We start from the raw sequence: 25663 nt of genomic DNA on the forward strand, positions 1-25663 counted from the left end.
AGGATCCCACAATGATTGCATGTGTTTTACATAAATACATTATTTGAATGTTTTTGTAGTTGTCAGTTATTTACAGAGCTTTGCAAACAGGATTTTTTTTTTCACATTTTGATTATGTTGAAACACTGATGTGAAAACCTGAGCCGATATAAATATCCGATATTAATGTTGTTTGAAGAAAATGACCACAGCGCTTTCTTCACCAATGCTTGTCTGCTTCAGTTAAACTACCCACAATCCCTTGCTGCATCACTTTCACATACCGCATGACCAAACTCCCCCTCTAGAAATAAATGCCAATTAAATGGAAATAAATATCAGCTGTTGATATTGACCCGTTTTTATCTATCGGTCCGATACATTATGTTGGGACTAATATCAGCTGATACCGATGTTGGTGCCGATACATCGTGTATCCCTAATTACAGACATAAACCTTTTTGTGTTTAATTGGGATTTTATAAGGTAGATTACTGTAAATTATTTCAAACAAAAACAAACAACTAATCAATAATTACTGATATTGACTGTCATGAAACGCTTATATTGAGATACATTTTTCAGCCATCTCTCCCAGCCATACCCAGAACACACAGTACCCATGCTGATACATGGCAGTGCCAGCATCATGCTTTGTGGATGCTTTTCTTTAGAAAACCTGAATATGAAGGGTTTGAAAAAAAAGGCTTTCATCTTCCAGGAGTATGACTACAGCAGGAGACTTAAAGCTGTAACTGCAGAAAAGGGATTTCTACAAAGTACTGACTCAGGAGAGCCGATTCCAAATGTACGACATACTTTTTAGGTTTCTATCAGTAAAATTTTTCACAGTCATGTCAAATTTCTTTCTACTTCCAAATTATGCCCTCTTTTGTGTTGATCCAGTTACATAAAATTCCAACAAAATGCACTGACGGCCGTTAACATGACAAAATGTTTAAAATAAGTTAATACTTCGACAAGGTGATGTAACCTTAAAACATTTCTGTCGAATTCTTATGAGTTGTTATGAAATCATGAAAGCTGCATGATATAACTTATAACTTTTATTTTTTTGCATAATTGTTAGAACTGTCACTAACTGTCAATAATTGAACAAATTGAGATCCTCTCCCTTTTCCCAGTGCTAACAAGAAACGACCAATGAGAGCCAGGGGGCGGGACTTAGCGCTGTCAATCAACTTCCGTGTGGCACTTCTCATCCCCTCCTCTCACCCTTTACCCCTTTGCTCCCTGTTACGCTGCAGTTAGCATAGCCTGTAGTGAACGCTAAGGCTAGTTAGCATGGCCACCGATAACAGTGGATCAACGGTTTTTCTGTAACTATAAGTTGTTTCTCCACCATCAGCACATTTAGCAGCGAGTACATAAGGTTGATTGACAGAGCTAGGACCCTCCACCTGGCTCTGATTGGTCGTTTTTGACCTGGAGTGTTGCATTTCTCCAGATGGCCACAGTAGCTCAGTGAAGAAGTGGAGGAGATCGATCTCTTCACAGATTTCCACTGCTCAACCGCCAAAAAATGATCAGGAGTTTTTGCAACTGTTTTAGGGTCATATTGATGAGCTGAATCCAAAAATCACATTGGTTTTGCTCAACCAGGTCAACTTTCTGAACTATGGAGCAACAGGAGTATCAAAATTCATGACTTGTTCTCACATCTGGATCAGTTTCCTGAGAATCTGATCAATGAGTGATGAGCAGGAGGAGAGATTCCATCAGGACAGAAAAGAGACGGAGAATTTTACACAATGAAGACGTAATGTTCAATTCACATGAACTTACCGTTATCAGTGTTTATGATTCAATTTACAGAAGTCCAAGTTTGTAATATTTAATTAATACACTCTGTTAGAAAACAGAAAAACTTTTTTAGATGAGAAATATTAATGGAAACGAACTGATAATGTCACAAAAATGTCATCAATTTAGTCAGAAGATCAGATTTCTCTAAATCTGACCTGACTGAGAAAAATTAATGGATTTTCAGATTCAGCGATACAAAATAGTCCTAATGCCGTTAAAAAAACATAGAGGACTTCCAAAAAATATTATTTTGTAACTCAATGTCATCTGTCTCATAAACTGTCACTCCAAATATGGAGTTTTTTAAATATAAAAGTTACAGCTGTAAGAATGAAATAACACATGGGTTAATTGACAGGACCATGTGAAGGACAAGCTAGAGCCGGTGGTCTTTTCCCTCAACATAACATTACCGGAGCACGATGGCAATGCCAGAAGCATTGAGGATCTCTACCCCATTAAAAGCCCAGAGCAGAAACTCACCCAACGAAGTGAGGTACAGAACATCACTCAGTTAATGTGACCTTTTATCCCCAACCTTATACGTTAGCTGGGCTGTGTGACTAAAATGCTCTCCTGACCTGCAGATAAACTTTCAGAAGGCGTGCGGCTTAGACAACAAGTGCACCAGTAACCTGCAGCTGTCTGCACAGTTTGCTTACGATAACGGAACCCTGGTCCCACGGTAGACAAAACACTCTGAACCAAAAATCAGATTAGAACTCATTGTCTCTTTAAGACTAATGTTATCGTGTTGCTCGTGTTCAGGAAGAAGCTCGCTCAGGTGCTCCAGTTTGATAAGAGTTTGAAAAGGATCAAGCTGCTGGTGGTGGTTACCAACTTTGACTCGTCTGGAAAGGTGGCGGAGGACGCCCACCTGGCCATGCTCAACGTTTCCATCCCCAACGCAATACAGTACTCTGGCGTCAGATCTGACGTAAGTCCACCAGAGGGCAGTAGAGCTCTGGGAAGCTTGCATGAGGAATCCGTAATTGCTGTTTAGAAAAGTTTTATTTTCCTTTTAAATTACAGGGATGTAAAAAAAAGAATGAAACAAGAACAAATAGAGTCACCTAAAGTCTCTGAGTCATTCTTTCTTTTTTTTGTTTTCGACCATAGCCTGTGCAGAACCCTGACGTAGAATGTCGCTTTGATGTGACAGTCATGTGTGAGCTGGGGAATCCACTAAAGGCCAAAGAAGAGGTACATTTTTAATCTTGTTTTTCAGACTAAGTTTCTAGTAAGCAAAGTTAGTCTGACAGTATCTCATTTTCACTTTTTGTCACATTTAAACATTTTATACAGTTAAACAAAAAGAAATCATTAATTGAAGTCCATATCATCCTGGACATACAGGAAGAAGTAATTGTCCCCTGTCCTTACTTTTTGTTCAGTTTCACTGGCCAGTAACAAAGAGATTACCTAAATAAAACCTTCCTGACATCGTTTAAAAGCTCTCAAAAAGTAACCTGTCATTGTCTGAACTAGAGACATTTAAGAAGAGATGAAAAACAAAGTCCCTGCCATCTATCAGTGTGAGAAGGGTTACAGAGGCGCTTCTGAGGCTTTGGGGCTGCAGCAGGAAACAGAAATCATCCATAAATGAAGAAAACATGGAACAATGTTGAACCTTCTGAAGAACAGCCTCCATACCAACATTACTCCAATCAATCAGGAGGTCACAAAACACCCAGAGCCACATCTAAAGCACTGCAGTCCAGGGTTATGATAGTTTTCGGTTTTCCATTATAGTTTGGTTTTGTTTTGATGTGACTTTTTGTTTGTCTAATTCATTTTATTTAGTTTTTAGATCAATTTAGCTAGTTTTTGTTATTTACTGTTAGTTAAACATTTAGTTTATATTAGTTGTAGTTTTAGTTTTTTCATACTTTTCATCAATTTAGATGTAGAATTCAAACAGATCAAAGTATTGTATTGTGGTTATCTATACATCAATTGGGCAATGAGAATTCAACAGAGAATTCAACAGAATTTAACATTTTCAAAAAAATGTATTCAGTTATTGTTGTGCCACAAGTGATTCTTGAGTTTCATTGCTAGTAGCTGCCAGGAGGAGTATAGATGAGTACTGTAATTTGTAATAACAGCTGTTTGTGTGGGTGGGAAAAAAAGGATTTCACATTGATTTAAAAGGCCAATAAATAGACTCATAAACACAAAATCGAAGGATATTAGATCAATAATTTCAGTGTTTTAGTTCTATAAACACGCAATCATAGTAATTCCCCATTAATTACCATTTTTATTTATTTATTTATTTCAGTAAATGAAAATGTCTTCTCAATTTCAGTTTGTGTTATTTTGACTGTTTTAGTTAACTATAATAGCCTTTCTGCAGGCCTCACTTACCTCAGTTGAGGACTCCTAAGAGTTTTACAGTGCAGTTGGTATGAGGATGAGGGGATAACATGATGCAAAAAGATGGTTTTCCATAATACTGCCTGCTTGAGGTTAAAGTGGCAAGCTTACTATTTTGGATAAAAGTAAGAACTATTACCCAAAACACACAATCAATCATCCCATTTGAAAGGCATAAAATTAATAAAAACAAACTAAGTCAAAGTTTGATTTTTGGTCCAACATTAACCTCTGCGGTTAAAATGAGACAAAACTGCTAAATCTGAAGAAATCTTTTCAGGAGGTAAGCCCTTTTTGCAGCACATCTAATATATTTTCTGTCATTTCAGGTGTCGCTGCAGCTTTTATTTGAGACTTCGGGCATCGATCTGTACACGACAGCCATAGAGATTCAACTGATGCTATCAACGTAAGGTCTCAATGCAGCAGCATCTTAATGCTCTGGTGTTCACTGAAGGCTAACAGGGATCTGTAAGACGCTCATGGTCTTCAGTAGCTGCTTCTGATTCTAGTTCCTTTGTGTTGTAATGCCGTTGATCTGTTCAGTCTTAGTGAGCAGAGTGACCTGAGGCCGACCGTGGCAGCCCTGCAGATTGAAAGCATCATTAAACCCTCCTTTTACCCGTGAGTGTGGTCTCCTAACGGCTCGTTATGTGCATAAACAGTGCCTTAGTTGCAAAGCTATAAATATGCTGTTAACCTTTCAACATTTTATCACATCACAACCACAAACTTAAAAGTATTTTGTTGGGATTTGATAACTACAGACCAAGAAAAAGGCTGTAGGTCATTGTTCAGTAATGAAAAATGACCAACGGCTTTCAAAGGTCTTTTGTAAATAATAATCTGGCGTGAATTTTGTACTGTAGTTTCTGGTTGTAGTGTCAAAAGGTTAAAGGTAATTTACAGTACAGAGCTGACCAAAGAAACTGTAGTTAACAACACACCCTGTACACTGTGTAAAATTCTTCTTTGACTTGTTCAGGGAGGACTTTGAAGAGAAAACTAAATTTGGAGGGACAGTGAAGGGAGAGTATGCTATGCACAACACCAGTGATGTTGGCAGTCTGCTGGAGTTCAGCTTGAATGTGAGTCACCTCCTCAACTGTATATTTAATCCATAATATGTATGCTTTTCACCCACAGTTTCCTCATCCACACCCTGACTTTGAAGTAAAAAAATAAATTTATATTATGTGGGAAAGAGAACTTTAATTGAGCCTTGTCTTGTGGTGTAAGCATGTCCAGGGGTGGATGCTTCAGCGCTTAACTCTTCTTTCTTTAGCAAAACTGCATCTGCTTGATGTCTTGAATATTGTTTTTGTAATCCTGGAAACTTTTGCCACCAGGTGGATATGCATGACGAGCCCCTGGGAGATATGGGGACCCTCGCCGTAGAGTTTGATTGGCCTTTTGAAGTATCCAATGGGAAGTGGCTGCTGTACCTGACAAAGATTGTTGTTAATGGAGAATCAGAAATGGACTGCATCCCCGCCGGAGTAATCAATCCGCTTAACCTGACTGTAAGGTTCTGTTATGGCTTTGGTTTAAATGCTGAGTAATTTCATGAATCTGTTGATATCTTTTGAGTTTTGACTGATCTTCTGGTGACAGCTAAGAAAAGTAACCAAAATTATATTTTTAGTACCAAAATAAATAAAATCATTTTTGGCTTCTCAAAGCACATTTTCACAGGTTGTTGTTATGCAAAGTGATCCCAGCGGTCCTCTTCCTCACTAACTTACCCAATCCACAAAAATATCTTCCCATAAAAGACAAGTGGTTATTAGCGGATTACACAGGAATATTGTTTGTTGGATGTGTTTGTGAGAACTTTGTGGCCTTTATTTACCGTGTTCAGGCAGGAAACATACAGAAAAAGAAGGGAGTAAGAGATGCAGAACCTGGAAAGACTTTGGTATAAAGCTAAGGGGCACCTGTCATCATAGACAGTTACATAAATAATAGTTTCAGCTAACTGTTGATAGTTTTCACAACATTTTAAAAATGTTTTAGTGAAAAATTCAAACATAAGCACCATGCTGACTCAAATGTACAGAGGAATTTTTTTGGGGGGGGAAACCGAGAAGGCATGGCAGATTGGTGCAACCGGTAGGAAAACACAAATCATTAATGTGCGCAACAAACAGACTTAAAGAAAACCTCAAAGCTACAAAATAAAAATAATGAAGATCTATAAGGAAATCCACCCACCTGGCACAAACAGCACTACTGCTCATATTCTTCCCCTGTAAGATTTGATGGGGTCCCCTAGTCCTAAACGTCCTCCACCATGCTATCACCACCATGCTAATTTCCAAATGTTACAACCACACTGATATTAGCATGGTTCTCCCTTCAGCATGCTAACTTTTGGTCTTTGCACTTAAATATAATGCAATGAGGCTAATAAAATGGTGCTATAGAAGAAAATGAAAAGTTTACTTTTGTCTTCAAAATATGTTTTTATTTTCATCTCTTATATGTAGCTAAAAAGTACATAAGATGAAGTTGTGTTGAACTAGCTTAAGACCTCCAGTTAAATTTAGCCTACATGCCTCTGCCCACTCATACACAACAATGTTTTTAGAACTGCAGTGAACTGAAGAAGTCTAAATGTTAGTGGTGAGTGGTGTTAAAATGGTCTCAGAGCCAAACCTATGTTCAGAAATACTCTCAGGGGAAAAAAAAACACAAACTGTGTCACCACATACTGACCTCAAAAATCCCCAAATAGAAGCTCACAGTGTCTGCAGCCTACATATAGGCAGTGGAAATGATGCTGCTATTCTGAGATGAATTGTCATGAATGGTCATGTTTTTATCAGCACCAGTAATTACCAGCAGCACTCTGATGTAATGTCTCTGAACTTCCTCCTTTCTTTCATCCACCCTTCTCCCTGAAACGACTTCCAGTTGTCAGAGAGCCGACCCAGCCAGGCCAGGTCCAAACGGCAGACTGACGAAAACGACATGGAAGAAAAGATTCAACTCCAAGTCGTTGAGCCACAGGCGGCAATCACCCTGCACCCCTCTCGGAAAAGCTACGTTTTGGTAAGCTATCGGTGGCAGGTCTCTTTATTTACCCTCATCTATTCAACAGATTCTTAAGAACAGAGAATATATTAAAAAACTTAAATAAACACAATTAATTTATTAGAGGCAATGTAGCGTTTTATTGTCATTTGGGTAGCTTGGCCTTTCAGAATGGGTGTCTTTAAATTATACAGGCAATAAAAATTCATTTCATCCAGACTTTAACAGAACAGATGGTGATACTCAAAGTATGCAAATGAACACTCAGCTGTTCATTCTTCTAATGAAGACTCTGAACCGACTCATGGGGAGACAGAAGCCAAGTATAAAAGACACTAGCTGCGCCTACAAATGTGTGTAAATGGCTGTCACAATCGCTGTGTTTCCATTAAATAAGAAACACGAGCAAAATCACGTGAATAAGTTTGTTCATGTGAACAGTCATCAAAAATCATATCAGTGATGGATGTAAGCAGTTACATGAGATATATTCATATTTCAGCCATGGTGCTAGCGCTCATCACCTATCACCCAATCAAATTTGTATCAAAGTTGCAATGGAAACACTTTTTCTGCACACAAGTCACATGATCAACAACCGGACGTTAATACTGGGGCAAACCACAAAGAAAAAGATGACAGAAAATTAACGTTTGTTAATGACACGTGAACAAACTTATTCATGTGTGATTTTTAATTGCGTTTCTTGTTGATTGGAAACGCAGCAATTGTGAAATTGTGCTTTATTGACATTAATGGAATATAGACAAAGTTTTGCGCACGTCTGTAATAAAAACACAGCAGGAGAGTCACTTTACTTCGGCTATCACAAAGTTTCTGGGATCCAACGTTTCTGGCTGGGACCTTCAAAACCTTTTAAACCCTGAAAGAGATAAGGACCCTTATCTAACCCTCTCTAAGTTCCAGTGGGGTGAAAACATAATGAGCCTCTCACAATTATGGCTACAGCTGGAAAATACATTTCTTGGGTTTTACAAACAAAGAAGCAGAACTTATTTTCCAAAATTCCACTTACAGGGAGTCATCTTGTCTGTTGGTGCTGATCCAATGTGTTTTTATCAATTTCAAAGTCGGTGCAGATGTCGGCCTGGATGTTTGCGAACACTTAACACTTCCCTCTCACGCGCAGAGGCACCACATGATGTTCCAGAGTCTGTCCGATCTGCAAAATACCTTACTCAGCATAGTCTGATGCAGATAATAATATGTTGACAATGGTGTCCTCAACCTTGCTTGAATCTGACGTGCTGAAAGTCCCCAGGGCCCATGATCTCAACAGACCGACTTGTATGACACATGTCCAACTTGAGGCCCAAACCCGGCCCACCGCAGCTATCTATGTCTTTCTCTAGACTCTAGAGGGCCACAAAAACACAACCTTTAATTTAGCAATTGTCCCTCAATATTATTATATTTCTCATTAGCATAAAGTAAAAATATTACTTTGTATAAAAAGCAAAAAAAAATATCATCTTAGAGTTTCAGTTTTTGTACTGAAAATCAAAAGTTTTGAATGATTCTAATTAAATTCTGCATTTAAAAAATATGTCGATATGTTTGTGTTGTTGTGAAAAAGCTTTGTCCTCCCTCTGTCCTGAAGGACTGCTCTGTGGGGACGGCGAGATGCGTGAAGTTCACCTGCCCTCTCCTCAACATGTCCAGGACGGCTAAGATTCGTGTCCGCTCTCGCTTGTGGAACAGCACCATGCTGGAGGTCCGCTCACCCGGCCAGATTCGCCCAAACCTTTCCACATGCTACATCTTTGATGTTTAGAGATTGTTGTTTTTTTTTTTTTTTTTTGCAATTGCAGGACTATCCCAACGCTCTGAGCGTTCGAGTCAAAGTTCGTGCTACACTGAAGCTCATCACGGATAAACCAACCATCAAGATGGACGCTCTCGATCTGCCTGTACGTGTTGATGATGACGACAATGACACTGTCGATTACAGAAGTTTTAGCACAGATTAACTTTGGTTGCTTGTATCATTTCTTGTAGCTCACAGTGTATATAGAGCCAGAGGAAAGTGTGGAGATACCCTACGAGCTCCCGCTGTGGATCATAATTTCTGCAGCTGTAGCAGGACTTTTGCTTCTAGGAATCATCATCCTTATCATGTGGAAGGTGAGACGACTCTGGGTTTTAAATGACACTCTACAAAGTTCCATGTTATGTTTTGATATCCGATACTATTGTTGTTGCCCATTTATTTCAAAAGGGACAAAGCACATCACATAATATACCAGATTATTAATTCATTTTTTCTCTTACCTGCACCAGTAAAGCTTTTATGTATCTATACCTATTTATAGGCACACTTCTAGTTTTTCTGTATTATTTTTTTTCTGTGTACTCCGGTAGCCAAGCAACGACATTTCATTCACATGTTCACTGTTGTGTCTTTGTGCAGTGACAACAAAATCTGAAGTCTAATTAGTCATAAGAATCACATGATGAGTGATTATTTAGCAGCCATACTTTTAAGTCAGTAGAAAACGATGTTTTAGACTCAGACGTTCTTATGTTCTCTGGTATTTCATTGAGAAGCGAACAGTTCACTGGAAATGAGTTCTGACCAAATGGATTACCAAACGTAACAGATTCATTTGACTGATTATTGTTCTAACCTTGCTCCTGTAACCACTGCCCCCAATTTACCCCCCAAACAGTGTGGGTTCTTCCAGAGGGCTAGCAGGAGGGAGATGTATGAGGCCAAAGCCCAGAAGGCTGAGATGAAGATCCAGCCCTCAGAGACAGAAAAGATGATTGAGGACTACTAAGGCCTCCATGTGTTTTCCCGACAGCACTCACCAATGGGGCCTTTGGGTAAAGACAACCCTTAGAACTGATCTTTCTTTGTTACAGTGCCGGGCAGACAGAATAAAACCTTTTTTTTTTTTTTTTTTTTTTTTTTTTTACATTTTGGTAAACAACAACCACAAAATTCAATGTTTTGGAATTTTAGAATTAATAAACCAACTGAAAGTTGAGTAAAATTGTGAGGTGAAAGGAAAAATATGATCAATTTTCAATTCTTCCAATAGATTCTCAAATTGATTTAGGCCTGGACTTTGACTATGCCATTCATGAGTAGGCTTTGATTTGAACCACTCCCATCCAGCTCTTGACTGTATGTTCAGACTTGCTGCAAGGTGAGTCTTCACTTTTGGTCTTTCGACCCCTCTAACAGCTCCATCCATCCATCTTCTCTTCAACTCCAGCTTGAGTAGCCTGGTCACTGATTGGTTGAACCAGAGAGAGCGGAGAGAGGAGGATGTTAGCGTCTGCTGTGATGCTAAGACGGTTTTCGCTTTATTAATGCATGTTAAGGCATGTCTGGTGCTTTAACTTCTAAAATGGACAGTTACGTGTCATTAGTCTCAGGTCCTCACAGATTTCAGCTTTTTGCAGGTGTTTCTGGTTGCTAACCTCTGCAAATCCTGGGACTGTATTGGTGCTTTAATAATTAAAAACTAATAATATTAAAAACTTAGCAAGTTTTCTGGGGAAAACACTGCATGCCAGAACAACTCCAATCTTCACTGGTTCTCATTTAGGGATAATAGAGTAAAGTTGACAGACTACCAATTGGCAACATACCTTTTGGATTTGTAATTTACAAAAATAGAAGATATAATTATTGAACACCATGAATTATTTCCCTTTCACTTCTCAATTATTTGCCCCTGTGTGTTGGTCATAACAAATCTGAACAAGACATGTTTGTGGTTTTAAGGTTTTGAGTTGTGAATACATTTGCAAGGCACTGTAGTTCTAATAATCTCAGGTGAGGCTCCTTTCCCCACTGGGCTGTCTGTCCCCTCAGCTTCTAATATTCTAACTACTAAATCTTCCAACTTTCTTTCAGGCAGATTAAATAGACTTCCCTCTTGACTCTTTGGGTTCTGTTCTTCTCTTTTCTCTCCTTCTTCTCTAGCAGGCCGTCGCTGCTAACAAGCTGTTTCTCTGCAGCCATGTAATCCGTAATCTCCTCTGTCGTTAATCCTGTCTCTCCTGTCGTTTCTGCTCACCTTTACAGCCTTTTCTAAGTGTATTTATATTTCTGCTGCTTTTCCTCCGTCTTGCTAGCTTGGGTTCTTCAAGCGAGCCATCTACTACCGGGTAATGCCAAAGCACCGTGGCGTGAGAATTCGCAGAGCTGAACGCTATCAGTTCAATCCGGGATTTCAGCCAGAGGAGCCACAGAAAAAGTACTGGATGACCAGCTGGACAGAAACGCAGCATTGCTACTACTGATGCCTTTGAACCCCTCACTGCCACAGAGAACACTGGGCCTTACTGGGCCTGACTGGGCCAGACTGGGCCTGACTCGGCTGCAGGGACTTAAGTGCATGGACCTACTGTGGATGACGCATTTCCTGTTTTGTTTTGTTGTTTTTTTTTTCAATTAGTATTCCATTTTCTGAACTTTTTCTGTGCAATATGCTGAACATTTGGAGAGATTGTAATTTGTATTTTTTGTTGAATGCAGTGTTGTACACTGAAATCCATGTTGCATCCAGAGGTAAACTTTTGTTATGGTTTTAGGTATTAATGTGTTAAATCTGCATGTAACTTGTCATCTTTTTTAAATGTTTTTCTTTTTCTTTTTTTTGCTCAGTCTCTCAACATCTTTGTGTGGAGCCCCCTAAAGGACATGAGGGGAACTGTTTTCTTTTGTGTTACCTTGTGTCACACACATTAAGTTTTTAGTATATTTAGTAGTCAGATCATGAGGGATCCTGAATACTGAAATTAATTATCTAAAATTTTATATCTTTTTTTTTTCTTTTTCAGATTAATGCACCAGGTTTCCATTCTTACTCTAAAACAGAAACTTTCTATCATGATGGAAAGAAAAAAAATACATCCAGACTATTTGGACTAATTTTGAGTTATTTTCACAGGGTGTTACCAGCATCTGATAGTCGTTTTCATGTGCAGTTCTTGATTTTAGATCAATTTTCAACCAGTTTTTTACACCAAAGAGTTTAGAACATATACATTTGTTTTCACTCAGGATCTTTAAAGGTGTTCTTTTATACAAATTTAAATTGGGTGTATTTATTGTGAGGGAACACACAATCTGAGGGAATGCAATATTTTTACGAGGTAACACATAAGAAAAAACTTCCCTTATGTCCCTTAGGAGGCTCCGTACTTTTGTGCATTGTTATTGTTTTCTTTTATATAATCTCCAAACAGGTCTTGGAGGTCTAGATTTTATATTTTGACAACATCCACTCCGTTATGAGTTGTTGACTGTCTTTGCTTGAATGTCAATGTTGGAAAAGCATCACAAAGTCTGATAATCCTCAGATGCAGGATAATTTTTGTTATATTTCTGGTTTTATATTGCTTATATCACTCACATTTTAATTGTCCCTCATAATTTCCACATCAGGTTTCACCAAATCGGCAGATTACACTTGATTGTTAATTTATTGCACCATGCTGAGCTAACACAATAAACAGATGCAATGTTGATATCTTAAGCATCTCAAACAGGGAGTCTGAACACTGGAAATGCTATTTGATTGTAAGAGTGTGGATGAAATTGTACATAACAAGTTAAATTGACTGAATGAAAGCACGTTTCTGGCCTTTACTCTCATTTTTCCAAATGAAACTGTTGACCAACACTGGAACCATGAATTTCAACTGCAGCACTGGACAAACAGACAATGGTCTTTATCTGTGATAAAATGTCCCTTGGAAAAGTTAGATTACGATATAATTTCTGAATTAATTTTTCACCTTTAATGTCTAACTGCCAGAGATGGGAATAAATTTGGGAGCAGCATCTTGAGGTTCAAAACAAGAAATCATTCTCATTTTAATGAGATATAAATCTTATGTTGATTTTGATATAAATCTTATATCTTCTAGTCTAAAAAAGAAAGGTGTTCACAGTAAATACCCCTTGGGATGGTTAAATATCATCTAGAAGAAACAGAGAGAAGAAGGATTCAGAGGGAACCCTTTATGCTTTTTAAGAAGTCGTAAACTGTCAGAGGAGCGTATTTTATATACAAAAATTAGAAACTTTCTCACTATACTAGGTTTTATGTGTCATTATGTGAATGTTACTGCTCCAGCCTAGTTCTGGCAGTTAAATGCCTACATATAAATATGACCCATATATTGTACAATTCATTTGATAAATACATTGCTAAAAATAAATAAATAAAAAATAAGATGATTCACTCGGCTTTTCTAACTGTGCACACCCTTAAATTAATACTTTGTTAAAGCGCCATATCCGTTTATTTAAAAGTGATCTTTGATAAGCCTTCTGCTTATCCAAGCTATCTGTACAAACAGTGTACTTTTGACATTTCTAGAAGCTTGTCGCTATGCTAAGCCCTTTGGCAGTGGTGGAGAAAGTACTCAAAAAATTTACTTAAGTAAAAGTACAAATACACAGACAAAAATTTACTCAAGTAAAAGTAAAACTACCACATTAACATTTGTACTTAAGTAAAAGTAAAAAAGTACTGGAATTTAAAAATACTTAAGTATTAAAAGTAAAAGTACTTGCTGAATGCATTACCTAATCCCTAATACAATATCATTAAGTGAACCGATCATATTTAATTTGAATACATTAGAAATGTGCCATTTTAATGAACAATGCCACAGATAAAGCATGTTTTTATTATGTTTACTCTGTAACATAGTTTAGACTTAGATATGTGATTCTATGCATCATAATTTCAGGGATGGAAACATCTTGTCACCTGTCCTAACTTAGCATGAACTTCACTTTTTTTTTGCCACCAGTGACATTTATTTTTAAGGAAATCCAACAGAAAGGGGATGGAAAGAAGGTGGACAGGGAGGACATGCAACCAAGGAGCCACGTAGCAGAGTTGTAGTCAAGACCACCTACCCAAGACCAAGTCAAGACCAGTACCCCGCGCTACGTGACACAAAAAATTAAGTTTTACCTATCAAAATTAGTTCTCAAATTGATCTGAAATATCCACATTCCCATAAAACACCTAGATATTAAATACTTAGAGCTGAAATAAATTTAATCAGTAAAGATCCATCCAGAAGAATCGGATAGTTCCTTAATGTCATATCAATGCAGATTTTGGTCACAGCGTTGTTCCATATTTACCTCAGTCAACACCTCCACACAATAATTCAGCGCATGAGTGACAACTTTTTTTCATCGCAGATGCAACATATGTATCTCTGTACAGCTAGCTTTGCTAGCATCACGTCCACAGATCTTACCTTTCATTAAGCTTTCCTTCGAAGCTTAATGAAGGAAGCTTCATTAAGCTTCCTTCATTAAGGAAGCTTAATGAAGCTTCCTTAATGAAGCTTCATTAAGGAAGCTTCATTAAGAAGTCGGTGGCTTGTAAATATCTGTTGCTACCAGTTAAAACTAACGCCGCACAGCAAAGTTTGCAGCCTTCACTTCAATCCGGATCAGCTTCTTCAGCCTAAAACTACCGGGGGATACGGATGGTAAATAAAGGAGCCTCCCTGAGTTATTTCCATGGAATCACTTCTGTATTCAGCCTAAAAGAGTTAATGGGAACCAGAGGGCAGGCCAGAGCCAGACAGCCGAGCAACTGATCCGCCTGTACACACTGCTGTAAACACCGTCCTATCTGAGCTCTTCACAAGAAACATACAAAGGTAATAAAACGAAATAACACGGAGACATTAAGCAACACGGTCATATTTTTCTAAAAGCAACAACTCTGAACCTGAACAGTCAGCTAAACCATATCTCTGACACGAGAGCTGCGCTACTGTTAAGCTATGAGGCTTGTTGTAGTGATGGGCTATCTGAATCCAGGCTTCGAGGCTTGTACCGAGTAAAAAGGGGGCGTGGCCGATGAAGCCCCGCTTCGAGGCATGTGTTGTCTTGCTGAAAACCACGTGACTGGCAACAAACGAGGCCTCGCATTGCATGGGTCACTTGACTGCTTCATTTTGCGTGTCGGTTTTCAAAATAAAAGCGCGATGAGCCTTGCTGTGTCATGGGTTGTTGTCCATTTGGTCACGCATCAGAGGATGATATTTGTCTTCAGTGGCCAAATAAAATGAACATTGACCAACATATGTATATTGATGGCACTCATCAAAATGTAATGTTTGTTACTGGTTTTCTCAATTGTAGATTATGTTGTTTTTTTAATAACTATTTTTATGTGATTTTATGATGTAAATCTCTTTGAACAGCATTGTTGCTGAAACGTGCTACACAAATAAACTTGATTGTCTGAAATGGAGCCAGCAAGAGGAAAATCTGACATCTGAAAATACTTTGAGATGATCCTCACAATAAAATTCTTATTAGATAACAATAATTAACCCCTCTACCTCCCAATTTCTCACCTTCTGCAAAGTTCCACTATTATTTGTAGTCTGATTAGCAAAGATATATCAGTCTTGCACAGCAGAAACAGATTTAATCTTGTTGCACAACTAAAATTCAACATGTAGCCAAATATGAGGGATCAGAGCCAATTAGAAATCCAAGAAAAAGTGAACGCCCCAACAGACACTGCACTCTCAAGACATTAAAACATCAATTGTCTTTATTGTCAAATCCATCTATGAGATAAAAGAAAACCCAACACAACCACTAACGTTCAACATAAACCAGGATTAGATTGGTTACAAATAATTGTAATAATTAAAACATATGACAATTGAATATGGTTTCATTGATTCTCCTGTTACTAAACATGAGTTTGATGAAAACTTTGTGACAATATTACATTTAGTAATTTTTGGAAGTATGATCCAACTGAGTGACAAGACTTTTACAGTTTCACCAGTAGATGTCACTAGTGAGCAATGAACAAAGCATCAAGTAATGAACCTTTTTGCAAAGCAAAGGGCTGGAAAGGTTCATTGCTTCATGAGGCTTCATTTGCCCATCACTAGCTTGTTGTGCTTCGTCATGCTTTGGAAGTAAAAAGCCCGAACCGTTCTTGTGAGACACTAACGACAATAAACACACACAGTATACTTGAAAATGAGGTAAAAACATTGTCCTTTAGAATGTTTAGATACTCAAATAGCACATTTATACAACAACAATGTCAGAGAATATTGCCTACTAGCATAAGCTAAGGTTTATGTTAGTCACAAAGTTAAAGAAAGTAAAACTCACCTTCGTGTCAGTGAATGTATAACGAGGCGTACATCTTTAAACCGTTCTCCATCTTACTTGTTAGGGCTTCGGATCGATGTACATACCTCGGCCAAACCCTGCAAGCACCTAGTGTAAAATGCCATTTTCAATAGATCGGAAACAACCGAGCCCTTTTCCCCGAATGCGGAAGCTGACATGCAAAAAGCCCATTCAGAAGTGGAAGAAGTTGGGTGAAGTCAAGCAGAGAAACCAACACACTCATGAACGTGTCTTAGCTTCATAAGCTTTTCTGCCAGTGTTGCTGTTTGTGGAGATAAAGAATCTCTCATCTGTTTTTTTTTAATAGATTTTATTGCATTTTTATATTGAAGTTTTCACAGGTGGTGTAGACTTTGTGTAGCAGAGTGGTTTTAGCAAGTTCCAAGGTTCTGTAAAAGCACTCAGAAAACAATACAGCATCGTTCTGATATCAGAAAATATAACTTGTACTTTTGAATACTTTTATATTTTTAAAAGTCATTATTTCCGTACTTGAGGAAACTTTTGACTGAGCAACTTTTACTTGTAGTTGAATAAGAATATCTTAATAAGCAATTGAGTTGAGTATTTTGTCCGCCACTGGTCACAACAGACCGGAGCACCACTTGCTACCGACAAATCTCCAATCAATCTGTCTACTTCCTGTTCTGTATTACTATTACTCTTGAGCAAGTTGCCTAGATACCTAAACTCCTTTGCTTTAATCAGAGATTTACTTCCAACCCAGAAGGGGCAGTCCACCTATGGCCTCAGACCTAGAGAAGCTGACCAGGTTGAATCGTGACCTCAATGTGGAGGAGGGTTTGTTTATCCCCATGATCCTGAAAGACATGTGGACTGAAACTTTGTCTTCTGTCTCCCATGGCAAACTGGGTTCAGGGGAAGGGTTGGACTGAAAGCGACTCATAGAGTCCAATGATATGGCGGGTTAGGGGAGACCAGGACACGGGGTCTCAAGGGTGAGCCCAAAGAAGCTACAAGAAGCACCGCTTATTGGTGGCAGTTGAGGGTGGAAGCCTTGGCATGCTAGTTCCTGGTGGCATAATCTGATAAAGCACTTTCTGATTGAATTTCAGGATTCCGTTGTAGTGTCTTACTTGGTAGGAAACTTTAGTATACTACAGCTCGACTTGTCAATATTCTGAAAAATACCTCAGTTGTGGGGAGCCTCAGTTTTCCACAGTTCTGTTTTTCTGCCAGATTTAGTTCTAAAGCTTCCTCTGGTGAAGCCAGATTTATTTTTATTTATTTATTTATTTTACATCCACCTCAACCGCCAATATCACTAAAGAATGAATTCCATTTTCATTTTTCCAAGTAGACAACTGAAAGTTTGGGATCAAACCTAGTTGGTATTTCAGGTGGTTTATAATTTATTCCATTTTGAAAAAAAATCTCGTTTCAACTGAAGAAAAGCTGAGAACATGATGCTACCTCAACCATGCCTCACTGTTCTTTCAGTGATGTGCTTGTTTTTGTGATAAAGTCGCCTCTTGGAATTTTGGTCAAAAGTTAAACTTTTGGTTTCAGAAAATCATGACGCATTTTCCCCACAAGGTTTTGAGAGGTTTTAGAAAGATCCAGATATATTGTTAGAATAAAATTTTTTGTACCCTTTTCCAGACTGATACCTTTAATAAATATTGATATCATTTTGATTCTTTGCATCCCGAAATCATCCAAAAGGCAAAAATAAGCAAACTCCCTTCCAGAAGAGCTGAAGGCAGAATTCAATCTCTTTATTACAGAAATAAAATCAGATGTTAAAACATGTTTAAACAATGAAAGACATACATTTTTAAAACATTTCCTGTTTTAAACTTAAATATTACAAATAAATTACAACTAATGTGTTTTTGCATTGCCAGACAATAATAAATTGAATACAAGCCTAGAGTAAATATACAAATGATCAACCAGAAAAGTTTTTTGTTTTTCTTTACAGTATGAAATAAAACGAGTTCCATGGTCAGATTTTTTTATTCTTTATTCGAGGCAGGTTCCATCTTTTAAAATAAATGACTTAAGAAAATTACCTATAGTTATATTTTACAAAAGTTCAAATACACTTAAAAATTTGTAATATTTTTCAGAGAAACAAAGTCAAAATAAATCTACATATCAAATTAACTATTTTCCCCGTTGTCCACAAGCAGTTTTTAAATGTGCACACTATTTATGTATACACATTTCTATATTTATTGTAATATATTATTTGTTACATAAAATTATTTTGAGTGTATTCATAACAGGTAAGGACAAAATGTCACATTTTGAACAACATAAGGATAAACTTGTCCACTTCTGGTAAAGTACACATTAGAAATATTAAAACATATTTATCATGAATCCAATTGTTAATATTCAACTTGCTTAGACTCTTACAGAACTACTTTGAAGTAAAAGTAGTGGTTAAGATCAAAGCTAAATAACTTCTATGCCTTATTACCATAAAACATCCCAAAAATAAATACTTTAATTCAAAGCCATCAGTGAAACACCAGATTTTTTTAATTAAAGATATACTTCTTAGATAGTATAAAAACATTTAACATTAGTTCCTATTTATATAAACTGACAAAGCAGTTTGAGATTCCTGACATTCAGAGTCATCTTTCAGTGTGGGAAAAAAACAGAAAAGGAATAGTGAACTGTACAGGAAAAAATGTGCTCTGACGTTCTGCAGCTATTCACATTGAGGTTGGCTTTGTGGTTGCTACAATAAAATCAGTCCAGACTTACAGTACTTCTAGCCCTTTTACTTGAGCTCCATCATGGATGAGGACTTATTACGCTTCTTGGACTTCCTGTACCTGTAGGCGAGTTGGATGATGACCACCAGGAAAGCCAGGCTGATTGATAGCAGTAACCACTGACCAGCTTTGGCAGCGACCTTGTCCACTTTCAGTCCCAGGAACTCAACTTTCTCATCATCTTTCGTTGCAACTTCAACTATATCTAAAAGGCACACATAAAGCTAAGAATTAATGAAAATATAACATATTATATAGATTACCAAGCAGTGGACTCTCGGCTACATGGAGAAGTCTGTCATGAATTTAGCATTCGGTTTGTTTTGACCTTCTCCCAGTAAGAATTAAGGATCCACCAAACTGATTTTTTTCACTTCCGATACAGATATCTGAGGCTTAGAGAAACAGAGCAGAACTGACTTGAAATGTTTCCCAGAAAACGGACATAAAAATAGTGAATTAGAAATTTATTTGATAACTGTGCACGAGTACAGCATAATTAAATACAACAATAACTTCTCAAGCTTGGTCAAACATGTAAACACAACAGAACTTTAATTTGCTCAGTCATTGTAATTAGGGGTAGGGGTGGACTGATGGCAGTTTTCCAGACAAAATGTTGTTAAATATAGCAAAAAAGTTAAGTTGGCAGCAGTTGGTTGACTTTTTTCCACCCACTGTTAGTAGTTCCACACTACTTTGTGTTGGTCCAGCACACAAAATCCCAACTAGATACACTGAGTTCTTTTATGATGCAACAAAATCAGTTCAATCTCCATGCATTTTTATAGCAGGAAAATGCATGACTGAATAATGCTATCTTGTATGCTGATGAGTCAGCATACAAGATGGGGAACACTCACTGAATACTGCAGTTGTTTGTGTGTGAATGCCTGAATGCATCGATCATACCTGAAGGTCTCCAGGTGTAGTCGGGCCACCCGCGGACCTCGTTGTTCTTATTGTTCTGCTCCTCCAGCCATGTGATGAGAGGTTGGAAGTACTGCATGAGAGGCTGGGCGCTCATCTTGGACTGACCCGTGATCATGGCCATGGCTTCCGGCCATGGCTTACTGTAACCGAGCCGCATCACATCCCTGTAAGTGGTGACGGTCAAAGCAGAAATCAGGAGGAGGAAGATGAAGGGTTTGTTGTTGAAAATATTGTGGTTTGTACTTTTTCACACAAGGCCAGGCAAGTTAGGATGGTCTTTTCCCATACTGCTTTTGAATTCACACTAGTTTTGTTTATTTAATACAGTAATTAGTTCACTCTGAAACATGAATTACTTCTTCACATCACTAAATCTTCTCTCCAGCCATCAACAGAAGACAATGCTGGAGCAAGGGCGTCAAACTCATTTTCAGTTTGAGCCACATGAAGATCACGGATGTCCTTAAAGGGCCGGTCGTGTCAGAATGTATTGCTAAAACCCTCTAGCCCATTAGCCCTCTCCATTGAATGAGTACTTCTTAAATGAAACATTGAATGTCATTTCACATTGATGTGATTTGACTGTGTATGGATAAGAACTGCTTTGATTGGTTTCATAAAATAACATCATCACCTTCCTAATTTAATTGCCTAAATCATTTTTTTTTGCCAAAAGATGATTTAAGCAAAAAAAACAACAACAAAAAAAACTTATTTTAGGAAGGTGACGATAATTATGCACACAACTGGCTTTTTTCAAAGTACTATATTTTTTTCAGGTACATACTGTCTGGAAAACACATGATACCTTTTTATGGCCCACCATAAAATCTACGGTGGGCCAGATTAGGTCCCCAGGCCTTGAGTTTGACACGTGCTATAAAATAATCTGTAGGATTCAGAGTACACTGACCCCAGCAGCTTCCCAGCTTCTTTAGATTGGTAGATATCACACGTGTGCAGAGGCCCATTATGCTTAGCTGCATCACACAGAGCTTTGTGGAACTGAAACTGGATGACGAAGCTGACGAAGTACCTAAAAAATATGAAAATATGCACTTTAAGGATTATGCGTAACCGCCAAGTCATACGTACAATGTGCAAGTCCTATTTTCTTATCTATTTATAGCTGGAGCATGTCAAAGCAGTTATCAAGCTAGCTGTGCTGAGCACCAACACGTCTCATTTGTTTTGCAAACGCAGCACTACCGGACATAAGGCACGCTTGCAGGGATGTGGAACTTTGCACCCGGGTCAAAGTCATCCTCGGTGCGGGTTACAGGGGGGCACAGGCCCTGGTACTTCAGTCTGCAATAAACAAAAATCATTTACAAATTTGAGTGTTATTGCGTAATCAACCACTTTATGATGAGCAATTACGATAACAAGCACGTTTATAGCTGAAGTTCTTCACCTGAGGTTCCACCACTCTTTGTTATAATCCGACGATGGGATGCGTCCGTCGAAGACCTTCCACCTCCACTGGTCCATCAGGTAGCCGAAAGGCAGGAAGGCAATTTTGTCTAGCGCCATGCTCATCAAAAAGTTGATGTCACTCTCTGCGCAAGAGTGAGACATTTATTACTTAGAAACAAACCAAAAGCAAAAAACTAATGCATTGCTCTTATCGTGGCTCACCGTGGTTACTTTCCACTTTGTCCAGGAGCCCGATGCTCTGCAGATGTTTGGGCGTGGAGACGGACAGCGCAAGAACATCTCCGATGGCTTCGTGGAAGCCTGGGTTAGCGCCAGTGCGGAATGAAACAGGCTGGTCTTTGTACTGCAGGAAGTACTGCACATGGCCCATCTCATGGTGCACAGTGATCAGGTCATCCATAGTCACAACGGTGCACTGTTTTATCCTGGAAACAAAAGCAGACACGCAATTATAGTTCAGCCTTAAAATCATTCCTTAAAGCTCCAAAGGAGCCACAGGAAACACTGAAACCACAATACAGAAACATTCACTTCTATTCTCTCTCTCTTCTGAACTTCACAAGAAAAAGAAGGAAGTCAGACAGATAAAAGGAAAGAGGGTTTCCAGTAAGATGAATACCAGATGTTTTCCCAACTTGCACTTCCTAAATGTATTTGCATGCATGTTATCACTCATCCTAAGCTTACCTCCTAGTAACGTTATCTAAGTACTCTTAATTGCTCTTCATACCTAAGACTAAAAAATGTCTCTGACGAAAATCGTCAGTAGCTGCGTTTCCATTAACCATAAAATTGCAAAAATTGAAACCATGAAAATAAATGTGCTTAATGGAAACACGCCAATTAGGAAAAAGTTTTTGTGCTAGAATACAGTGGTTTTTCGGCCATATTAAAATAGATGTATTTCACAAAACTGTAATGGAAACACTTTTTTTGCATCACACAAGTCACATAAAAAGTTGTGCATCATTTCAACATATTGAATCCATAACTCTTCTGTAAAATGGCCAACTACAATTTTGCCCAAAACGCTGCATACGTAGCTGTTCATAAGTAGGCAGGGATTGTTGCTACAACACCTGAATAAGACGTGGACGTCTCCTCTGATTGGCTGATAGATGATGAGCATTTGGCACCCTGGCTGAATTGTGAATATATCTCCTCTGTCGCTGCCATGAGTTTTAATGGCTTATTTACATAACATGTGAATAAGCATAAAATCCAAAGGGCTGAAATCCAAAGGGATATTCATGCTTATTCACATGTTATTTTAATATATAATGGAAAAACAGCAACTGCAAAATTGTGTTTGTTCAAAATTAGCAGAATGCAAACAAAGATGTGTCCACTTAGCAGCTACTAACTTGATTGGTCAGGTTTTTACGTTATTTTTGGGCTGGAAACTCTGTCAGATCTAGCAACCCTGTGAGTACCCCTGGCTGGGAATCACTGCTGTAAGATCTTAAAGAAAAAGAAAAATCTAACAAGAGTTCAACCTGAAGTCCTTTCGGTTAAAGAAATCCCACGCAGAGGCATGGCACACCACCTGGCGTCCGTCAGTCGGCTTCTCCAGCATGGATTTGTCCCAGAACTCTTGTGGCATTGGCAGTAGACCCAGGGAGGTGAAAAACCTGTCCGATTCCTGAAACATCCTGGTTGCATTCCAGCCCTGAACAAGAACAGCATTGCCTGCATTGACTGTGACATTTTCTCTGGGAATTCAATAGAGGCTTTAACGTACAGAGGAACCAACAGACGGTCTTTGTTTTATGATATTATGATCATTATGTTCTGTATATTTCATGCATTTATTTACCTGCGCCACCATAGCCGGTGTGGCATCGACTTGTGTGGCATCTGGGTAAGGCATGACTAAATCCATGATTCCAGACCATGTCTGTGCCCACATGTTGCCTGAAATGTCGAAGCAGAATAGCAGCACTTTTTATGTCAAAGACTAAGAGGTTAGGGAGCAGGTCACTCTGCCGTGTCGCTGTTTAACCATGTGGGATTTGTGATTGTGACTGAGTCCATGTGGAACTGTCACACACATTCTCACGCTTTATGCCTCTAAAAGAAAATTTGATCTAGCTGAAATCCAAAGGCATCTGCAGCCAAAGACAGAATATGGATGGGATTTACTCCCATATAAAAAAGGAGAGTTGTGGCTATTGTGTTAGAATTCCCAGGATTCTGCCAGAGAGGGACTTTTCCCGCCCTTGCTTGACGTTATTCTCCACACTACTCTACTACAATGAAAATATGAAGCCGGTGCAAAAGCCAAGCTACTGATACATTGTGCATATGGTAAGCTCTACACTTACCCAACAAGTGAGCAGGGATGGGCCCCTTTAAGTTGATGTTATCTGAGCCATACTTTTTGTAAAGAGCCCTTCGAACGTAGGCGTGTACGTTGAGATAGAGCGGCTCCAGTTCCTTCCACAGAGCCTCCAGGTCCTCTTCAAAGGTTGGGGTTTCATACAGGGACCGCCAGAAAGCCCCATTATCAGAATGCCCTGAAAACGGCACCGGAGGTTAACACATGTGTATTTAAAGTGGCACTTTTGCCTCACAGTTTTGCGCTACATTCCTCATCAAGTCGACGGGGTTATGGGTTAACCCACTTTCCCCTGACCGCACTCGCTTGAAGCTGAGATTTATTTGAACTGCTTAAGCAAAAATAGTTATTGTTGGAGGACTGTTAAGCTCAGTTCTGAGGTTTTCAACAGCTGAATAACTTAAAGCTGCAAAAGATGCTGAATAATTCTGTTGTAAATGTTCTCTTATCAGAAAATATCACTTTCCTTCTGTAAATATAGTTTACTTTAGCACACACACACAAAATATGAATGGAGAGCTATTCTTGTTCTGCTCAATGTTATTAATAATGAATCCTAAATATACTTTAGGATCAAATGCAAAATGTATTTACAGTTTAGGTTTTCATAAACAACAGATTAGTTGGTAATTAGCCCTAGTTTTCAACAATTTTTTCTGAACCAGCATATCCACACTTTGCCAATTTGTGCTAATTGCTAACATAGCTTGTGTTAGCTCGGCACATATTGACATAAAACAACACAGGATGGATCCTGTGATTCTGGTTCTGCTAAGAAGTTAGCACCGTCTTCTTCGTTTCCCATTAATTATTTAGAATTTTTCATCAAAATAAAGAAAATATACACCAGTTTCTGCGTTAAAACTTCATAACTGACAAAGAGTTACTTTTGTTTTACCAAGATTGACGACATTTAAAAACCAGTAAAACCTTGGAAAAATTTAGCATACAGGTTAATTATCTAATTTTAACAGTGCCACTGAAAACTTTTTCATGCAGTAAAAAGTCCAAACATTTGCAGCATTAAGGAACACAGTATAAGACACCAGTCTAACATTCTGCATTCACCCATTGTTTATATTTGTCAGCATTCATTTAAATTACATTCCCTGCCTCAAAGGCAACCTGGAAAACATTTCCTGCTGGAGAGAGAACGAGGGAATTGTACATGTAGGGTAAAATTAGATCCAGATGACATACCATTGAGTGTGGCAGCCTTATTGACCAGTTCAACATATCTCTTATAATCGTCACGAATTACTTTGCCAGCAGCATCTCTCCATCCTTTCCAGGCAAACAACAGTTCATCATAATCCCTGGACTCTGCCATGATTTTCTGAAGATCTGAAAACAGAAAGTTATATTTTATTACTACCTATCATGATTAATTAATTAGTTCTATACTTAGCATAAATTTAATCTCTAAATGTTTCTAATTAAGTTGAAAAATTCTTAACTTTACCTGGATCCAGTGGATGACATTTGCCATCTGCCCTACAAACTTCTGCCATACTATATTTGGTTTCCATGCTAGACATAATATTATTCAACTGCAAAAAAAAAAAAGATAAAACATCAAATTTTCCCAATCATACAGAAATTCACAAATGAAAATAGCTATAAAAAAAATAAAAATTCCCTTCTCACCCTCCGCGGGTGGTCTCTTTCATCCTCTGAGCTCGGGTCCTCTACCAGAGGCCTGGGAGCTTGAGGGTTCTGCGCAATATCTTGGCTGTGCCTAGAACTGCACATTTCTGGACTGAGATGCCATATATATATATATATATATATATA

General features: G+C 38.3%; 2 protein-coding genes and 1 long non-coding RNA gene across 8 annotated transcripts in view; 1 reads left to right on the plus strand and 2 right to left on the minus strand.

The window, feature by feature from the left end:
- The window catches only part of itga3b (integrin, alpha 3b), a 36484-nt gene extending 23647 nt beyond the window's left edge, over nt 1-12837 (plus strand). The window contains exons 13-26 of one of the 4 annotated variants that reach the window (XM_007559552.2): nt 2165-2302; nt 2394-2491; nt 2575-2743; nt 2926-3009; nt 4515-4594; nt 4732-4809; nt 5171-5273; nt 5535-5708; nt 7102-7239; nt 8843-8956; nt 9054-9152; nt 9241-9366; nt 9912-10068; nt 11332-11420. In XM_007559552.2, coding sequence (XP_007559614.1) covers nt 2165-2302; nt 2394-2491; nt 2575-2743; nt 2926-3009; nt 4515-4594; nt 4732-4809; nt 5171-5273; nt 5535-5708; nt 7102-7239; nt 8843-8956; nt 9054-9152; nt 9241-9366; nt 9912-10022 — 1512 coding nt within the window. In that variant the 3' untranslated portion in view covers nt 10023-10068; nt 11332-11420. Of the gene's footprint in view, nt 1-2164; nt 2303-2393; nt 2492-2574; nt 2744-2925; nt 3010-4514; nt 4595-4731; nt 4810-5170; nt 5274-5534; nt 5709-7101; nt 7240-8842; nt 8957-9053; nt 9153-9240; nt 9367-9911; nt 10234-11331 lie in introns of those variants that run through there. The other 3 variants (XM_016675147.1, XM_016675144.1, XM_016675155.1) reach the window with 3 other exon arrangements.
- Nucleotides 9-15280, minus strand: LOC107837045 (uncharacterized). Its single transcript, XR_001663021.1, has 3 exons — nt 15270-15280; nt 8348-8353; nt 9-1194 (listed from the first exon to the last, which is right to left on the minus strand). It is a non-coding gene; the product is annotated as an uncharacterized LOC107837045 (long non-coding RNA).
- Nucleotides 15281-18921: 3641 nt separating this feature from the next.
- Nucleotides 18922-25663, minus strand: part of LOC103143124 (angiotensin-converting enzyme) — a 23489-nt gene continuing 16747 nt past the window's right edge. For 2 of the 3 annotated variants that reach the window (XM_016675169.1, XM_007559541.2), the window contains 11 exons: nt 25332-25419; nt 25070-25213; nt 23856-24047; nt 23348-23445; nt 23028-23200; nt 21733-21956; nt 21509-21653; nt 21304-21402; nt 21008-21130; nt 20074-20258; nt 18922-19366 (listed from right to left, as the gene is read on the minus strand). In XM_016675169.1, coding sequence (XP_016530655.1) covers nt 19167-19366; nt 20074-20258; nt 21008-21130; nt 21304-21402; nt 21509-21653; nt 21733-21956; nt 23028-23200; nt 23348-23445; nt 23856-24047; nt 25070-25213; nt 25332-25419 — 1671 coding nt within the window. In that variant the 3' untranslated portion in view covers nt 18922-19166. The remainder of the gene's footprint in view (nt 19367-20073; nt 20259-21007; nt 21131-21303; nt 21403-21508; nt 21654-21732; nt 21957-23027; nt 23201-23347; nt 23446-23855; nt 24048-25069; nt 25214-25331; nt 25420-25663) is intronic. The other variant, XM_016675167.1, reaches the window with a different exon arrangement.

Source organism: Poecilia formosa, unplaced genomic scaffold, assembly GCF_000485575.1.
Source record: "Poecilia formosa unplaced genomic scaffold, Poecilia_formosa-5.1.2 Scaffold4, whole genome shotgun sequence".
Classification (NCBI taxonomy): Eukaryota; Metazoa; Chordata; class Actinopteri; order Cyprinodontiformes; family Poeciliidae; genus Poecilia; species Poecilia formosa.